Source organism: Syzygium oleosum, unplaced genomic scaffold, assembly GCF_021117445.2.
Source record: "Syzygium oleosum isolate NSW1041296 unplaced genomic scaffold, Sole_v2.1 Sole_v2.02, whole genome shotgun sequence".
In the NCBI taxonomy this organism is placed as follows: domain Eukaryota; kingdom Viridiplantae; phylum Streptophyta; class Magnoliopsida; order Myrtales; family Myrtaceae; genus Syzygium; species Syzygium oleosum.
The window spans coordinates 14,829,458-14,845,505 of record NW_026607486.1 but is presented as its reverse complement, the minus strand read 5'-3'; the positions used below and the strand labels follow the sequence as shown (position 1 = coordinate 14,845,505).

Here is a 16,048-nt window from a genome sequence, read left to right as displayed (position 1 = left end):
AATATGATGTCGCTGGACACCCCTGGAGTTCCGGCCTAATTGTTGAAAACGTGTGGCAAAAGTTTGATACCTTTGTCTGAGATATCGTCAAGAAGGAGCACAAATCCGGGCATGTCATCGTATTCAACTGAATCCACATTCACTCAAAAGCTTAAATCAAGAAATTATGGGACAACAATGATATATTAACTGTACACATCATGTGAGTATATAATATCTGTATACATGTCCGCAAATATGTTTGAATATCACTCCATATTATTATTATTTTGCACTCGGATTATACTTCAGGTAATTACACGGTTTGCATTGCCTTTTGCAGTCATTTTTCGAAAAGTCCTTGATATATGTCGAATTTTGCCTAATGAGTGAACGGTCGGGACGAGTTGTAACATGTTGGGTCACAAATCAAGCCAGAGCATGATGAACTCAAACATGATTCGCATAGAGTATTTTGGATGCCGTTAGAATGTCAAAATTTGAAGTTGATTATGTGCAATATGATCATTCTAGGGAAGTTTAGGGCCCAAAAGTTTTGAAGCAAGCAGAGCCAGAAAATTAGAGTTCAACAGTGCACATGTGTTATGCAGAAAATATAGAATATTAACTTTCCCTGTAAGAAAGGCTAATTAACTACCTAAAAGACCAACAAAGGCTTAATTATATAAATCGCGCTTACTTATTCAGGCTTTGCATTGCAGGTTGCTTCATTAACAGCAAAATCTCTACGCTGATCGACTCGTGCGCATGTCTCTACTCATGCTTCTAGTTCTATCGATCCAAACTGAGAAGAGAAATACAGGTTGAAGGCAGATCCTTGCCACGACTGCTTGGTCCATGCCTCCTGCCTGCCATGCGCGCTTTGTCAAGAGTACCGAGAGCTCCAGATCCGCGGATTCAACATGGAGATGGGAAGGAAACGCCAGGCAACAGAAAGAAGTGGCAATGGCTCCAAAGGTGGAAGGCGGCATGCAGCGCTAAGAGTCTTGTGCTAATTAAGGGCAACATCTTATCTTTCCTCTACTTAATTACGCAAGTGTACTTGTTTCTTAGAATAACACATGTCATGGATTGTTCTGTGCGTTTGATAAAGTTGGAGCTCAGCCCCTAAATTTGTGCTATGGATTGTTTCCTAGAAATGACATATGCCATATGTCGTGAGAGATTGTGAAAAGTAATATGTGGTTTTGGTCGTATACGAGATGATTTTAGTGGATTTATCAATGTCGCTCTCTCCGTGAAAGACACGATGACTCTTTGCTTTCATCCGACGATTGGATCGAACGCAAGTGGGTCGTCTTCGAAAGGATTATCGACCGTGCCATTTTGAAACCGAGGCGGATGGATGTCGACTTATAGATAAGCTTATGGCATGCATACATTGGCAGACCTAGAGGGCTGGTCGTGTGGCCAGACACTGATCCACATAGCCGAGAGGCGACGGCAGCCGCTGACCCACTCCTTGGGTCCATCATTGTCGCTCATACTCGCATTACCCTTCACAGCCTCGTGGATTAGAAATCTTCCACCATAACTTCAGTAGGAAGTAGTTCCATTTTTAATGTGTTGGACCAGTCCAAGATTGACAAAACATACTGCGAATCGGACAACACTGGAGGAAAAACCAAATTGTCCTTTCTGCTCTGAACATTCAAAAGGAGACTAACAATTATCAGAGGCAAAGCTTTCGTAATTGAGGGCCACGCTTTACTAAACTTTCATAATTGCCCTCACGCAGGAAGGAACACGTTGATAACTAAATTAGATGATTAAACTTCCTGAGATCAAGCGTTTAACCAAATTGTAGCCAAACTTTTTTTTACGATTACCATTTTCTTCCTAAAGAATGTAGCATGACACTCAAATTATGTGTAATGAAAATAACGAGGAAAGTAAGTGATCTTGCAATGCAAAACAAATATGAGAAGAGGATGTTACGGAGAAATACAAAAATACCATAGATTTACGTGATTCGGCTCGAGTGTCGATATCTACTCTATGGAGAGAGACGGCGCTAAAAAATTCATTATGAATCTTGAGAGTACAGAAATTACAATAGCTCGATCGTGTTTACCGGTCCTCAATTATATCCAAAGTTGATCCGTAAGTGTTATCTCACAATATCTCATAAAGAGCTCACTCGAAATACTCACAGAGAGAAATTTCACGGAAGGGACACTCAATGGTCTTTAAATTCACGTCCGTCCCCTGGTCATGCACGCTTCATCTAGAGTGGAACTAGCTCTTTTGTTATTCTGTCCTCCTTCACCCCTTCGTTTTTCACTGGGTGCCTGCATATCAATCCCCAGAACGAGGCGGACATCAGAAACTCTGCATTATCTCATCTTCACCACCCACAGCCCACCCAGCATGAGCTCAACCAGACCCTACGATGTCGAAGAACACCCTTGGAGCACCGGCCTCTGCGGCTGCTTCGACGACATCAAAAGCTGTAAGAGAAACCTGTTCATATTGCCAGCTTCTTCTTTCCCTTTCTTCTTCCACGTATCAAGAAATAAATTCATACAACTCCATGTTGTTTGCAGGCTGTATCACCTTCTGGTGCCCATGCATCACCTTCGGATGGATGTCAGAGATTGTGGACAAAGGGGAAACGTGTGAGTATATAACTTCTGTATACGTGTCCGCATATATGTCCGAGGATCGCTCCAAATTATTATTATTTTGCGCTGGGATTATACTTCAGGTACACGGTTATATTTCGAATAAGTCCTTGACATAGGTCGAGTTTCGTCTAATAGCGACCGATCGGGATGAACTGTCATAATGTTGGGTCACAAATGAAGCCTGCGCATGAAGAACTCGAGTCGCAGTTCACAAAGCAAGCAGAGCCAGTTAATTAGAGTGCAACAGTGGACATGTGATGTCGAATTTTATGAACTTATCCCGATTCTGGATTTGACAACTTATGCAGATAACATAGGCGATTAATTTTCCCTGTTATGAAAGGCTAATTAATTACCGAAAAAACTAACAAAGTCTAATTATATATTTGCACTCACTTGTCCGACCTTGGATTGCAGCTTGCGTCATGAACTGCGCAATCTTTGCGCTGCTCTACTCCCTGACTCCGTGCACATGCCTCTATTCATGCTTCTACCGAACCAAACTGAGACGAGAATTCGGGTTGAAGCAAGATCCATGCCATGACTGCTTAGTCCACTGCTGCTGCATGCACTGCGCGCTTTGTCAAGAGTACCGAGAGCTCAAGAGCCGCGGATTCGACGTGGAGAGGGGTAAAAAACCCATTCCTTTCCAAAATCTTAGGGCCGGCTAGCTTTCAAATAGTGCAGATACTAGTCTTTCTAAGTGTTGATCAAGTACTGACTCAAAATGGTTGGATTGGTGTGCAGGATGGGAAGAGAACGCCAGGCAACGTAGAGAAGTGGCAATGGCTCCAGTGGTGGAAGGCGGCATGAAGCGCTAGAGTCCTGTGCTGATTAAGGGGTAACATCTTGTTTCGACCAAGAATATAATTCTCTTTCCTCTGCTTGATTATGCAAGTGAACTTGTTACTCAGAATAACATATGCCATGTATTGTTCTGCGTGATTAGTAAAGTCGGAGCTCAGCTCCTACTTGTAATATCCTTTTTCATTTTGTTGGCGCAGACTGCACTAAGAGTTCGATTAAGTTTGCACTATAAGACCTTCGGGGGGAGTATGAATTGTCAACTTATAAATCTTTTGATAGCATTGTTCAGTGCGTGAATCTTTCCGTTTGTTCCGTCTTTGTGTCGAGGGAATTTTAGTGGACTTGTCACCTTCTCTCTCCTGCGAAACATAAATCGTACCAAAATTACATAACATTGAGGGACGATTTATCCGTTTATCTATCGCAACTTCTTACCCGGCCTTGAACCTTCAACACCCGCAATGACTCCTTGCTCTCGTCCGTCGATTAGATCGAGTGCATATGGGTCAAGTCTTTCAAAAGAATGACATCTAGGAGTTAAAGGTGAATGGATGTCGACTTTTAAGCTCATAACATTTTCCCCGCTCCATATGGAACTCGAACGCAGCAACTTTCAATTTAGATCCATACATGGCATGTGCACATTGGCAGACATAGGAGGCTCGCGGTAGCCTCCGCCCCTCCTAGGACGAAATATTTTCTATACATGTTATTTAAATGAAAAATTCATATCTTGCCTCCTTAACTCGAATTCTCGGTTCGCCATTGCATGCACACTTTTTTGCAACACGTGTGTATGATTCTATATATAATTGGACGATACGTCTTTATGCCCAACTCATCCTTTTATGCATGCTCGCATGAATGCATAAGTTGTCCGACGGCCACCGCTAGCTCCACTCCTCTCCATCCATCACTGTCCCTGATGCTCGCATTACAATTCACGACCTCATGTGCTGGAATTTTCCACCGTAACTTGAGTAGGAAGTTGGAAGACTTTTCTGCACAGTTTTTCGGGGCTGTTTGGCAACTCATTTCGGATATTTTGTACGTGTTGGGCCGATAGAACGAGTGACAAAACACCCATCGCGAATCACTGAATCGGACAAGATCGGGGGGGGGGGAGGGAAAAACCAACACGTCCTTCCTGCTCTGAAAAATCAAAGAGAGGCTCGGAAGTCAGGATAATGTAAAACTGAAAAGGACGTTTGATTAGAACAGGACACTGTTTTGAGTTTGGAAGTCTTGCGGATGGCTTTCTCTGTTTGGCAACTTGCGTGACGTGCGAGCGTGTGATGTATCGCCAATACAAGAGCCACGTGGATTGGACAAAAGTAGAGTCAAAAACCACAACAATTCACATCATATACCAAGAAATTAGTGAAAAAGCCTAGATGGAAAACTGCGCAACGCATATACCTAAAAACGATGAGGAGCGTGATTTATGACTACCCGACTACTAGCATCTTGGTCATGTAAAAGTGACGGGCTTGCCGAAACTCAGACCTTTGAGTCCGAGATTTACGAAGTCGATGTATCTTGCCTCAATGTGAAACCGTAGAGTAATCATGGGTTGATGTGGTAACGTCAGAGAGAGTCGCTAGCGCTGGTCGGTCATCCCGGGTCTTTTACATATATTTAAAAAAGAAAATCATACCATAATATTGGGAAGTTTCAGCTGCACCTCGAGATTTGACTTTAGATTAACATTATGCCGTTGAAACCATGCCCTAACGATGGAAAATGTCGATTCGTATCCGTCTATAGATGAGAAAATAAGCAGTTGTCATCAAACTCTTCGCACGGAAATAAAAGTCCATAGAAATTTGAAATAAAAAGAAATTTCGGAAATCTAGAGATGTAAAGAAAGGTTGTTTTGACAATTGCCATAAACCACAAATTACAAAATTCTAATTAAACCCAATACGCAATGCAGAAAAATATAGGCTTAATTCCCAAAAAAAGGCATCAACTTTACCTTAAATGGCAATTCTAGCTTGAAATTTTTTTTTTTGCCTCATAAAAAATCACCATCTTTTCCTTAAATCTCAAATCTAGCCCGAACAATTTCAAAAATTTCACATTACAAGAGCCGGATCTAAGACTCGAGTAAAAGTTAATTGTTTTTTATGAGACAAAAAAAAAGTTTTCGGCCAGAATTATCACTCAAAATAAAGTTGGTGATTTTTTTTGGAATTAACCGGAAAAATATAAGAATGAGCACTGCAATAAAAGGCGCATGACCCACGAAGAAATTACACACGAAGCATTAAGCATGAAGCAGCGACGTCGTTTTCGCGTCACTTTCCCTATCATGCGTGCATGGCGGGGAACGGTCCACGTTTACTGGCGCCAGTCCATCGAACGACGCGTGGAGGACAGAGCTCGGAGGAAGAAAGGATGGGAGAACTTCTCCGCCTCGCGGGGTCAACGGTCTCGCGTTGACTCCGGGAGGCCCTGCCGGAAGCCAGCAGCAGTCCCTCGTCGCCCGACGAGCACGGCAACGGTGGCGGACCATTCCCCGATGGTTACCCTACTGTCGGGACAGAGCTCGAGGACGAATCATCCACGCCGTGTCGGCAAGCTGTAGCTTTCCTCTTTTGCTTTGCGGGGGGGCCATTTCCGATGGAATCTCTTGCTTTCACCTGTTGCTCTGCTTTTCGGGTGCGGAGAGATCTGCAGCAGATATGGCCGATGAAGCTTTCTTTGTTTCTTTGGGCTCTCTGGTGTTGGGGTTAAGTCTGTTCCTGTATCAAGGGTACGGTATCTTCGAAGCTTCAGTTCTGCTGCATTAGCTCTCTGTTTTCGATGTTTGAGACATGTACATTCATCCATCAAGTCTACTAACTTGTTCAGGCGATCTTACCTTCGCGCCCGCCGTCAAAATTATATCTCGATTTTGAGTTCAAAAAGGAAGTTTTCTAATTCAAATAGGTTTCCCATTTTAAGTTGGTTTCCTATTTTAAACATGTTTCGTAATTGAATGATTTCTTAGTTGGAGAATGTTTCCTAAAAAGAGGTTTGCTATTGTTTAGCCAATTCTTGTCTATATATAAAAAGGGGATGTTCTTTGTGAAGAGTATCAAAGAGAAGCTCCTGTTAAGAAATTGCACCCTGAGGATATCCGAGTGTTTGAAGCTAATTAAATCTTGTGGTAAGAATTCGTGTATAATTCTTTCGTAAGATTGAGAGGTTATTTCGTAAGAAATTGTGGAGCTAAACACTGCGTGATTTATTTAGTGTAATTGTGGCTTGAGAAATACTTAAAATGTTTGAGTGATTCGAATGTGGTTGTAATCTCCGTATATCGCTTGATCTATAGTGGAATTTGTTGCTACTCTTCCTGTGGATGTGGTAAATCTGGTGTTCAATTTATTTTCTTGTTCTGTCTATTATACCGTTCGATCTCTTGCTTCCGCAGCACCCGCGATGCTCGTTGATCGCCTCAACTTGCTCTTTTCCTAAACTCCGGATCGTTCCCCTTGGAAACCCGACACCCGCCTCGCTACGAAACGAAAGGAGATCGTCCCGTAATCATTCCAAGGCCCAAAGCTACACGCAAAGACGTGACGGACATGCTTTTGAAGCAGTGACTGTAGAATTATTAGACCATATAGTTTGGCCGGCCATATAACCTCCTCCGTCAGTCGGTTTCGGTTGAAGCGGTAGGAAACTTCACCGGGAAACCACAGTGACGACGCGAATTGTTGAGTTCTTGTTCCATGATTCGTGATAGAGGGGTGTGCAGGTGATAAGCGAATGCTCATCTATAAGATCTTTCTCTTCTCAGTCATTATTTTATGTTTTAATCCGATCCGGAATCTCCACATTGAATATCGATTTTTGGAGCTCCAATCCCTACATCACGAGTTTCGCGTCAACAAATTTGTCCAGTCATCAATCCACTACAGTAAATTCCGTCCACCAACTTGGACCCAATCCAACAAATAAATCCGTAGTTCAGTGTAGTCAAATGGGTGGGTCGGATCGGTTCAAAAAATGATCCGATACAAATTGACCTATATATATGCTATACAAATTTAGTGATCAACACCCATCCCGATCCATATTACTAATACACATCCATATTTAATCTACCCTATGAAAAATGTATCCACTTAGTTAACCCATCACGTGTATTGTTATTTAGTGGAAGATCTTTATTTCGACTATAACATGCTAAAGAATTGGCTTTCAACAATGCATAGTGTTTTCAATTTTTGTATTGATTCAAAGCAACAAATAACATGGAGGAATTGAGACTTCACTGAACTTGAGATAGTCCGAGGAGTCCGTTGTTTTATAAAAGAGAGTGAAAAGTGGGTTATAGAGATAAGTTTGGTTCGGGTAAAATACATTTAACACTCATAATTTTTTTTGGACTTTGCCTTTCTAAACTCATTTATAACCCGAATTATGAATATGCCCGACCCATATAACGAATCAGCTCATTAAATATGGGTTAAGAAATAAGTTTACGGCCAATTTCGACAGATTCAATTTAGGAACGACATTACAAAATGGTTCAGGGATGAAATCGCACAAATCGAAAGATTTCAAAGACCTATGGTGATTCAATTTACTCATAAGAAGAATTCAAGTTAATTCACTTTTACGATGAAAGAAGACTCTCAAACTACTTAACAAAGTCTACCCATCTTCGGTTCATATTTTTTTGGATTTTGCTATTCTAAATTCATTTATAACGTGTTTTTGTATATGACTAACCACATAACGACTCAAACCCATCAAATATGGATTAAGAAATGAGTCTCCAAACCCATTTTGACAGGTCTAGTTCGGGGATGAAATCGCACAAACCGAAAGAGTTCAAAAACGCGTGGCGATTCAGAGTAAATCTTTCGCCTTGATGACCAAAGAAAAGTCTCGAACTACTCAAAGAGTGAGAGCCTACTCGGTCTTCGGTCGATGAAGGGGGGGGCGACCGGGACGTGGTTTCGCTTTTCACGCAACACGGCCAAAGGCGACGGTCATCCTTTCCCGTCCCCCTAAAAAACTATTAAGGACGGACGAAATGCGTGCGAAAGATCCCCCAAAAGAGCCATGACGAAATTCAATGGCTTTTTTAATGGCGGATCGATCAACACGGAACGGGTCCCCGTTGACCCGGAGTCAATCCAACATATGCAAGTTCTCAGCTGCAGCCTGGCTCTATAAAGTATACTTCCCTTTCTCCTTCCTTTGAACCCATTATCCTATCTCCAACCATTCCTAGTTCTTGGTCGCTTTGGCATCGTCCCTCTAGGCTCTCCTGTCCCCTTCTTGATATTCACCCTAGAAGGTGAGAAGAGCCATGTATTCCTCATCGGCTGCCGATACTGCTCAGGATGACAAGTGGAGCGGCTTCTCGTCTCCTCCCCCGCCCGCGACCGGGACCCCGGTGGATGTCGACAAGCTGCTCCACTCCGACCACCACTCGCAGAACGCGTCCCTGGTGACCTCCGCCCCGCCCACATACGAGGAGCGGGATCAAATGCAGTGGTCCTCCGGGCTGTGCGAGTGCCTCTCCGACCGCAGGAACTGTGAGTCTCTTCTCTCTCTCGATTGCGATCAGCGCGCTCGCGCCCCGGAGCTCGGGAAGAAAAACTGTGTTTTAGATCTTCGTCTTGCCGTGTGACGACCTGTGTGTTTCTTGCTTGTTTGCCTAGGTTGCATCACATGTTGGTGTCCCTGCGTGACTTTTGGCCAGATTGCGGAGATTGTGGATAAGGGGTCATCATGTAAGTCGTTTGCTTCTGCCATGGATTTGCTGTATTTCTTCGATTACAGAGCTTCTCTACTTTCTCAAGTTCTTTGCTCCAACTCATTAAGAACGAGGAATTCTGAGCATCCCGAATAGAATACCCTAGTTTACTTTTTTTTCTATATCAAATGAGCGATCACTTAGTTTCATAATTGAAGATAAGTTTATGGTCCATATGGACCAACATCACCATCATAGCCATCTTGATATTTTTCAATCATTGAGGACTGTCGAGTGGGATCCTCTCTAGACTCCATATAGCTTTTCACATCATTGCTCTCACTTCTAGCATGCTTCTCAACCATCCATCTGTCATCTTAAGAGAGGAGGTGACATATGGACTCGAGAAATTAACAAAAATTAACTCAGCTGGGAGATCCCAATTCCTTATTATGTAACTGTACTTGAGAATTTGTAACCCAAAACTAATTGATACCTTAATGGAAGAAAATTAGTAAGTCATGTAATTAAGGTTAGTAATTTCAAGAAAGAGTTAGTAAATATAAGGTGTTAGTTATGCATATACAATTTTACAAGCAATAAAAATATGGCAAATTGAAAAAAAAAATCTTAGTAAGTACTTCTAATGAGAATTGGTAATCCGTACTAGATGGTAGCTTAATGGGAGAAAAGTGGGCGAGGCTAGGTAAATAATCTCTTAAAAGAGTTAATAAATGCACGAGATTGCTAATCATGGTAAATAATTGTTGATAATTCAATGAAAGAGTTGGTAAATCAAGAACGGATTAAAAGTCTTTAAGTAATGCAGATGAGACTTACTAATCTAAATCTAATAAGTAATTAACCTGAAAAAAATTGGTAAATCACTCTAATTTATATTGGCAATTTCATATAAGAGTTACTAAATTCGAAATGCCATCTAATTATGCAAATAAAAGTTGATAAGTTACTACAAAGAACTAGTAATATCATACTTTAAAGAGTTGGTAATTTAAGTGCTGGTAAATTAAATTACCAACAGGTTACCAGAAAAGGAAAGCCACCCTCTACCAATCAGTTTTCAAACTGACCACCACTTCTTGCAGTTTACCAGTACAGACAGAAATTCTGTACGTTTTTTGGTGCGGAATGATATAATTCTACTGGTGATGAATCATTGAGAATGTTTTCATTTATTCTTGCCATGGTGTTTTCTTCCGGTGGTGTATAATCACTGCAGCTTGCGGTGTGAACGGAGCACTGTACACGCTGATAGCCTGCACGGTGGGTTGCTGCTGCTGCTACTCGTGCTTCTACCGCGCCAAGATGAGGCAGCAGTACGCCCTCAAGAAGAGCCCCTGCGGCGATTGCTGCGTGCACTTCTGGTGCGAGTACTGCGCTCTCTGTCAAGAGTACCGCGAGCTCAAGATCAATGGCTTCAACATGAAGATTGGTAAGCATAACATTTAAACTCTCTTCGTCGTCTCCTCGCCGAACAAAATTACACGTTTAAACGGTGAAAAAATGGTCTTTACCAATTGGTGCAGGATGGCATGGGAATGTGGAGAGACGGAGTCGCGGGATCTTGATGTCTCATATGGCACCGTCGACCGCGCCGCCGGTCGAGTCGGGGATGACCCGGTAGACCGCGGTGTCCAAGATATGTAATGTACAAACCTCGGATGGACTATTTACAAGCACCTGATGAAAAGAACCTCTCTTAGCACCTAATTCAGGTGTATACATAGTTTTAAGTGTCATCCAGTATCTATTTTCTAATGAACTGGGTAGGTACGTGTATTAAGACAGGTGAATGACCATTTGGCATTCTCTCGCTATTAGATTCGTGTAGTTTCATTACTTCAGCTAAGCACCGTTTGAGTGCTTTTGTGATCGAGGTTGGCATTGCGGAGTGGTCTCGATCGCTCTCCAATCGTCCTAAGTCCGGATCTTCTCGGCGCACGTTGAATTGTTGCGACCTCAATCCTGTTAGGATAAGTTTTGTCATCTTCCCTTCTCGAAGAATTTTCCCGTATCATATAATATGAATTTACGATGCCAAACTATCGAGGGTTCAGATACATGGTCGGATTGATGGTACGATCGGAGCAATTTGGCATTGCATTCATTCCTCCACCTGTTGCTCAATGAAGAGAAAAGACGAAGAGATATCTAAGGATGTGACCAAGGTTAGAAGCAAGAATCTATTCATTTTCCAAAGGATATCCGATTTTATTTTTTTTTAAAAGTAAGTTCATATGTTCTTCATAAGAAACACATTTACCTAAGTTACTAAAATAGATCGCCCAAAAATGTTGCCTCGGCGATGAAAAAGGTAGTCCAAAAGAGACTGGTTCTAATAGCTTGATTTATCATATTTTCTAGTAACTTCATGTTCTTCTCGAAAAGTAACGCGGAATCAAAAGATGATCGCCCCAAAAAGTTGCCTCGGCAATGGATTAGGTACTTTCTTAGTTTTGCCCTCTCAAATTTATTGCTTTAGCAGCTTTATTCCTCGTTACGGTCCCACGTAATACCTCATTGATATTATTATCAAAGCTGAGTCGCGAGTCAAAACTCGAAAGAGTGCCTGATTTGACATTATTTGCACTCACTAGTGCGGCGAAAAACTTTATGTCATTCTCCCATTTACAATTGTGTCTAAACTTTATGTCATTCTCCCATATACAATTGTGTCTAGTCTCCAATGACCTGAATCATTATTCATAGTACAACGAGCCACCGAGCATTATCTCGATGAACCCCACCGCTTTTTCACATACTAAAACACAACCTATACAATCAATGGCCGTCCACACTATCCAACAAATCTAATCTAGGCCGGTTATGAAAAATTAATCAATGTCCCTTCACATAAGACCGAGTTCTCTAACTTATCTCTTCCGTGGAGTTCTTCCAAGATTCACCCCGGAACAAAAACTGCTGAGGCTTCCGCCGTCTCGATAACGACATTGCATCTAATTATAGGAAACAAGTCCTTTTCGAAACTATGTTTGGTGTTCGGTAAATTGTGTATGTCCGCTTTGTCCATGTGGTGGTTCATTTAATCAAGCTCAAGAAAAGTGAGTTCGACCTGAGATTAACATGGCCCAATCGATGTTTAATGTCGTTGCCGATTTTTTACTATGTGCCATCCTAATAGGAGATATACTCGTGAGACGAAGGTTCTGATCTAGGAGGATACAACTTTTGGACAAGGCATGCGCGAATCGATTTCATCATGTACCCTTTGTCGAGAAATCGATGATCACCTCTGTCTAAATGTGGCAAATGGAATGCTCTTGTTTTTGGTACAGAAAGTTGCACCTGGATCAGCAAGGAAGGCTGGTTTGCCATGTAAAAGTATTGACGTTTGATATGTGCAAGCATATGATGTGATGAAGAAAGAAGACATGTCAAACCCCAAGACAGACGGATGACTACAACAGCTTTCAGCCAAAGCTCCCAATGTTTACTTTTGTCTCTCTTTCGTTCTTGCTGTTTTCTTGTCACAGCATTCTTGTTTCTCACGCCTGTTTGCTTCCACACCAGTCAAACCTTTTAACCATTGATTCTAATTTACTCCTGCCCAATACCCTGCAAAAGATTGCACTTTGGCAACATTACGCTTTTGGCTACACTATGGCGATTGGCTGGTCCTGGCTCGGACAGCATCTCCGCAACATGGCGGTCTTTCGCCGCAGTGATCGACGGTGATGGCCAAAAATAAATAGGAAATGATCAATGTCCTTTTCTTTATGAAGATCAAACAAGGCCTTCCCAAGACCCACGTCACCATAAAACCAAGGAAGTACACTGCATGTCCTAATCCCAGATTATCGAAAGCAATGGCATCATCCCCTGCCTTAGCACCCCTCATATTATGGACTCTTCTCGTGTTTCAATTGTTTGAGTTTGGACATTCCAAAGCTTTAACCAATGTGAGCTGCATTGGTACAGAGAGGGAAGCTCTCTTGAAATTCAAGTAAGGTCTTATCGACCATTCTAAACGCTTGTCATCGTGGACCAGCAAGGACTGTTGTGAGTGGAAATGAGTCGAATGCAGCAAAAAGACTGGCCATGTCTTCAAACTCGATCTTCGTAGTCCATGCTGTGAGACCTTCCTCAATGATTATATCCTATGTTCAGATAACAGCAGCTTGGGAGGAAACATCCATGCTTCTTTGGCTGAACTGAAGCGTTTGAAATATCTAGACCTCAGCTTCAACAAATTTTCCGTGCAAAAAATCCCCGGTACCCTCCAGAGACTAGAGTATCTTAATCTATCATCCGCAGGTTTTGATGGAGACATACCTCATCACCTCGGTAACCTGTCCAACTTGCAGTATCTGGATCTTGCTAATGGATTGGACCGGAGTTATTTAAAAACTGATGACCTCCAATGGGTGTCGAACTCATCTTCCTTGAAACACTTTCACCTGTCTGGCATTGACCTTAGGAATGCCAAAGATTGGTTGAGTTCCATTAATGAGCTTTCTTTGCTGCAATCTTTACGGTTGAAGGATTGTTCTCTTGAACAACTTCCTCACTATCTATCTGTCAACTTCGCTTCTTTAAAATTCCTGGATCTAAGAGGCAATTCCATAAATTCTACTATTACTCTCTGGTTCTACACTAAAGCAAGCTCAAGCATATCGATTTGAGCATAAATTATTTGGAAGGCACATTTCCCAGGACAATCTTTGATAATAATCAACTGCTTTCCTTTCTTGATGGGTCTTATAATTTGCTGGAAGGTCAAATTCTGAAAAACATCAGCAGTCTCTACAAGTTGCATGTTTGGAGCATCACCCATGGTACTTTGGAGCCGGCACAAAGTGACTTCCGGATTTGTCATTTCACTGCCAATAATTTCAGTGGCCATCTGCCAAACCAATTTGGGAGTTTCAAAGATCTGAAGTACCTAAGTCTGTCACAAAACTCGATTTCGGGACCTATCCCGATAACTTTGGGGGAGATATCATCTCTAAGAGAGTTACATCTCAGTGACAACAAATTGAGTGGGAACATCCCGGAAAGTATTGGGCAACTATCTAGTCTAGAGGTGTTGGACATAACTAATAATTCATTGAACGGAGTTGTTAGTGAATTGCACTTTGCAAATCTCACGAGCCTGACCGATTTGTCCATTTCATCTCATGAACGTGTTTTTAAGTTTTGATCCCACCTGGGTTCCTTCATTCCAAGTTCAATGGATTGACATGTCAGGTTGTGATGTGGGACTGAAATTTCAATTGTGGCTTCAAACACACAGGAATATTTCACTCTTGTACATGTCCAATGCAAACATCTCAGATGAAGTTCCCAATTGGCTTTCCAACATTCTACTTAACGTCAAAGTGCTGGATCTCGCTAACAATATGCTCAGAGGCCCTATTTCCAGAATGGACCAAAACAAGATGCAACTGTTACCGTATCTGATGCTTTCTGGTGACAGTCTCAGCAGCAGCATACCGAATTCTCTATGAACAATGGAGAACCTATTTTATCTTGATCTGTCAAAGAACCAACTATGCAGTAGACTACCCTGACGTCTGAAAAAGTTGCAAGCACTGGAATGGATTTTGCTGGGTGACAACAGGTTAAGTGGTCAGATTACTAACTCTTTCTGCCATTTTCAGCAAATAAAAGTTCTGATCCTGAACAAAAATGACTTTGACGAAGTGCTTCCCAAATGTTTGTCAAACCTAACTGACCTTCTGCTCCTTGATCTAAGTGATAATGACTTCACTGGTGAAATTCCTTCATTTGGACAACATTCTCAATCATTAGCCATGATCAATCTTGAGAAGAATAGTTTCACCGGAGGCATTCCCTCGCAACTCTGCCAACTTAATTATCTCCAGCTTTTAAGCCTAGCACGGAACAACATTTCTGGAAGCATTCCGCTATGTTTTAATGGATTTTTGTCTATGATTGGAGATATCAATTATCAGTCCTATTGGCCGGTTATGTCATTGATTTACGTCCTGGTTAATGCAAAGGGAACTAGTCGATTATATGGCAAGACACTCCAATTCTTCCATTCCATTGACCTTTTCGCAAACAAGTTAAATGGCGAAATACCAGAAGAGTTGACTAGGCTTATTGAACTTCAGAATTTGAATTGCTCCCAAAACAATTTGAGTGGGAAAATCCCTTCAAACATTGGCGAACTCAAAAAGTTAGAATCCCTTGACCTATCTAACAACGATATCTCAGGTAGAATCCCTCCTAGCATATCCAGTTTGGACTTTCTGTTGTCTCGATCTCTCATTCAATAATCTATCAGGCCCTATTCCTTCAGGTACTCATCTGCGACCCATGGATGATGAATCTGTGTATCGCGATAACGACGGACTTTGTGGAGCTCCTCTAATGAAAGTTTGCCCCAGAGATGAGCAGCATCCTGATATCGAGGGACAAGATGGTGATTTTTGGAATGGAGGTGAACCGAATGAAGGCAATCTGGACACCCATTATTGGTCCTCTGCAGGCCTGGGACCGGGATTCACGATTGGGTTCTTGGGTTTTTGTAGTGCATTGCATTTCGAGCAGTCTTGGAGGATATCTTACTTTCAAGCAATAGATAGGACCACCCAAAAGCTAATGATGTCAGGGACAATTACCACGCTACTGTTCAAAAGAGCTTCTCAGGTACGCACTTGTAGGAACTATTCAGTAAGCACACAGCACATGCTCTAAATTATTCAATACATGTTTCCATGCTGACCTTAGTATGAAATCTAAACAGTTTCTTCAATCTTCTTGCGGTCGACAGCTAAATTTTTTTATTATTTATATGACATGTAATAGGAAAGTTGATTATCAGATACGGGCCTCAGGCACGACCCCTAGCATGATGCAGCGTTCGCGAGAGTCAAAGAAATTTATCAGATTCGGAAGACAT

The 16,048-nt window shown here is 42.0% G+C and overlaps 2 protein-coding genes across 2 annotated transcripts; both read left to right on the top strand.

Annotated features, from left to right (window-relative positions):
• The first annotated feature begins 2,144 nt into the window (after positions 1-2,144).
• LOC115686842 (protein PLANT CADMIUM RESISTANCE 2-like) lies at positions 2,145-3,715 on the top strand. Its single transcript, XM_030612254.2, has 4 exons — positions 2,145-2,452; positions 2,547-2,618; positions 3,045-3,257; positions 3,375-3,715. The coding sequence occupies exons 1-4, from the start codon at positions 2,215-2,217 to the stop codon at positions 3,446-3,448; spliced, it is 597 nt and encodes a 198-aa protein (XP_030468114.1). The 5' UTR covers positions 2,145-2,214; the 3' UTR covers positions 3,449-3,715.
• Positions 3,716-8,554: 4,839 nt separating this feature from the next.
• On the top strand, positions 8,555-10,998 carry LOC115686841 (protein PLANT CADMIUM RESISTANCE 2-like). The gene is made up of 4 exons (XM_030612253.2): positions 8,555-8,977; positions 9,104-9,175; positions 10,379-10,591; positions 10,686-10,998. The coding sequence occupies exons 1-4, from the start codon at positions 8,749-8,751 to the stop codon at positions 10,781-10,783; spliced, it is 612 nt and encodes a 203-aa protein (XP_030468113.1). The 5' UTR covers positions 8,555-8,748; the 3' UTR covers positions 10,784-10,998.
• The last annotated feature ends 5,050 nt before the right edge of the window (positions 10,999-16,048 follow it).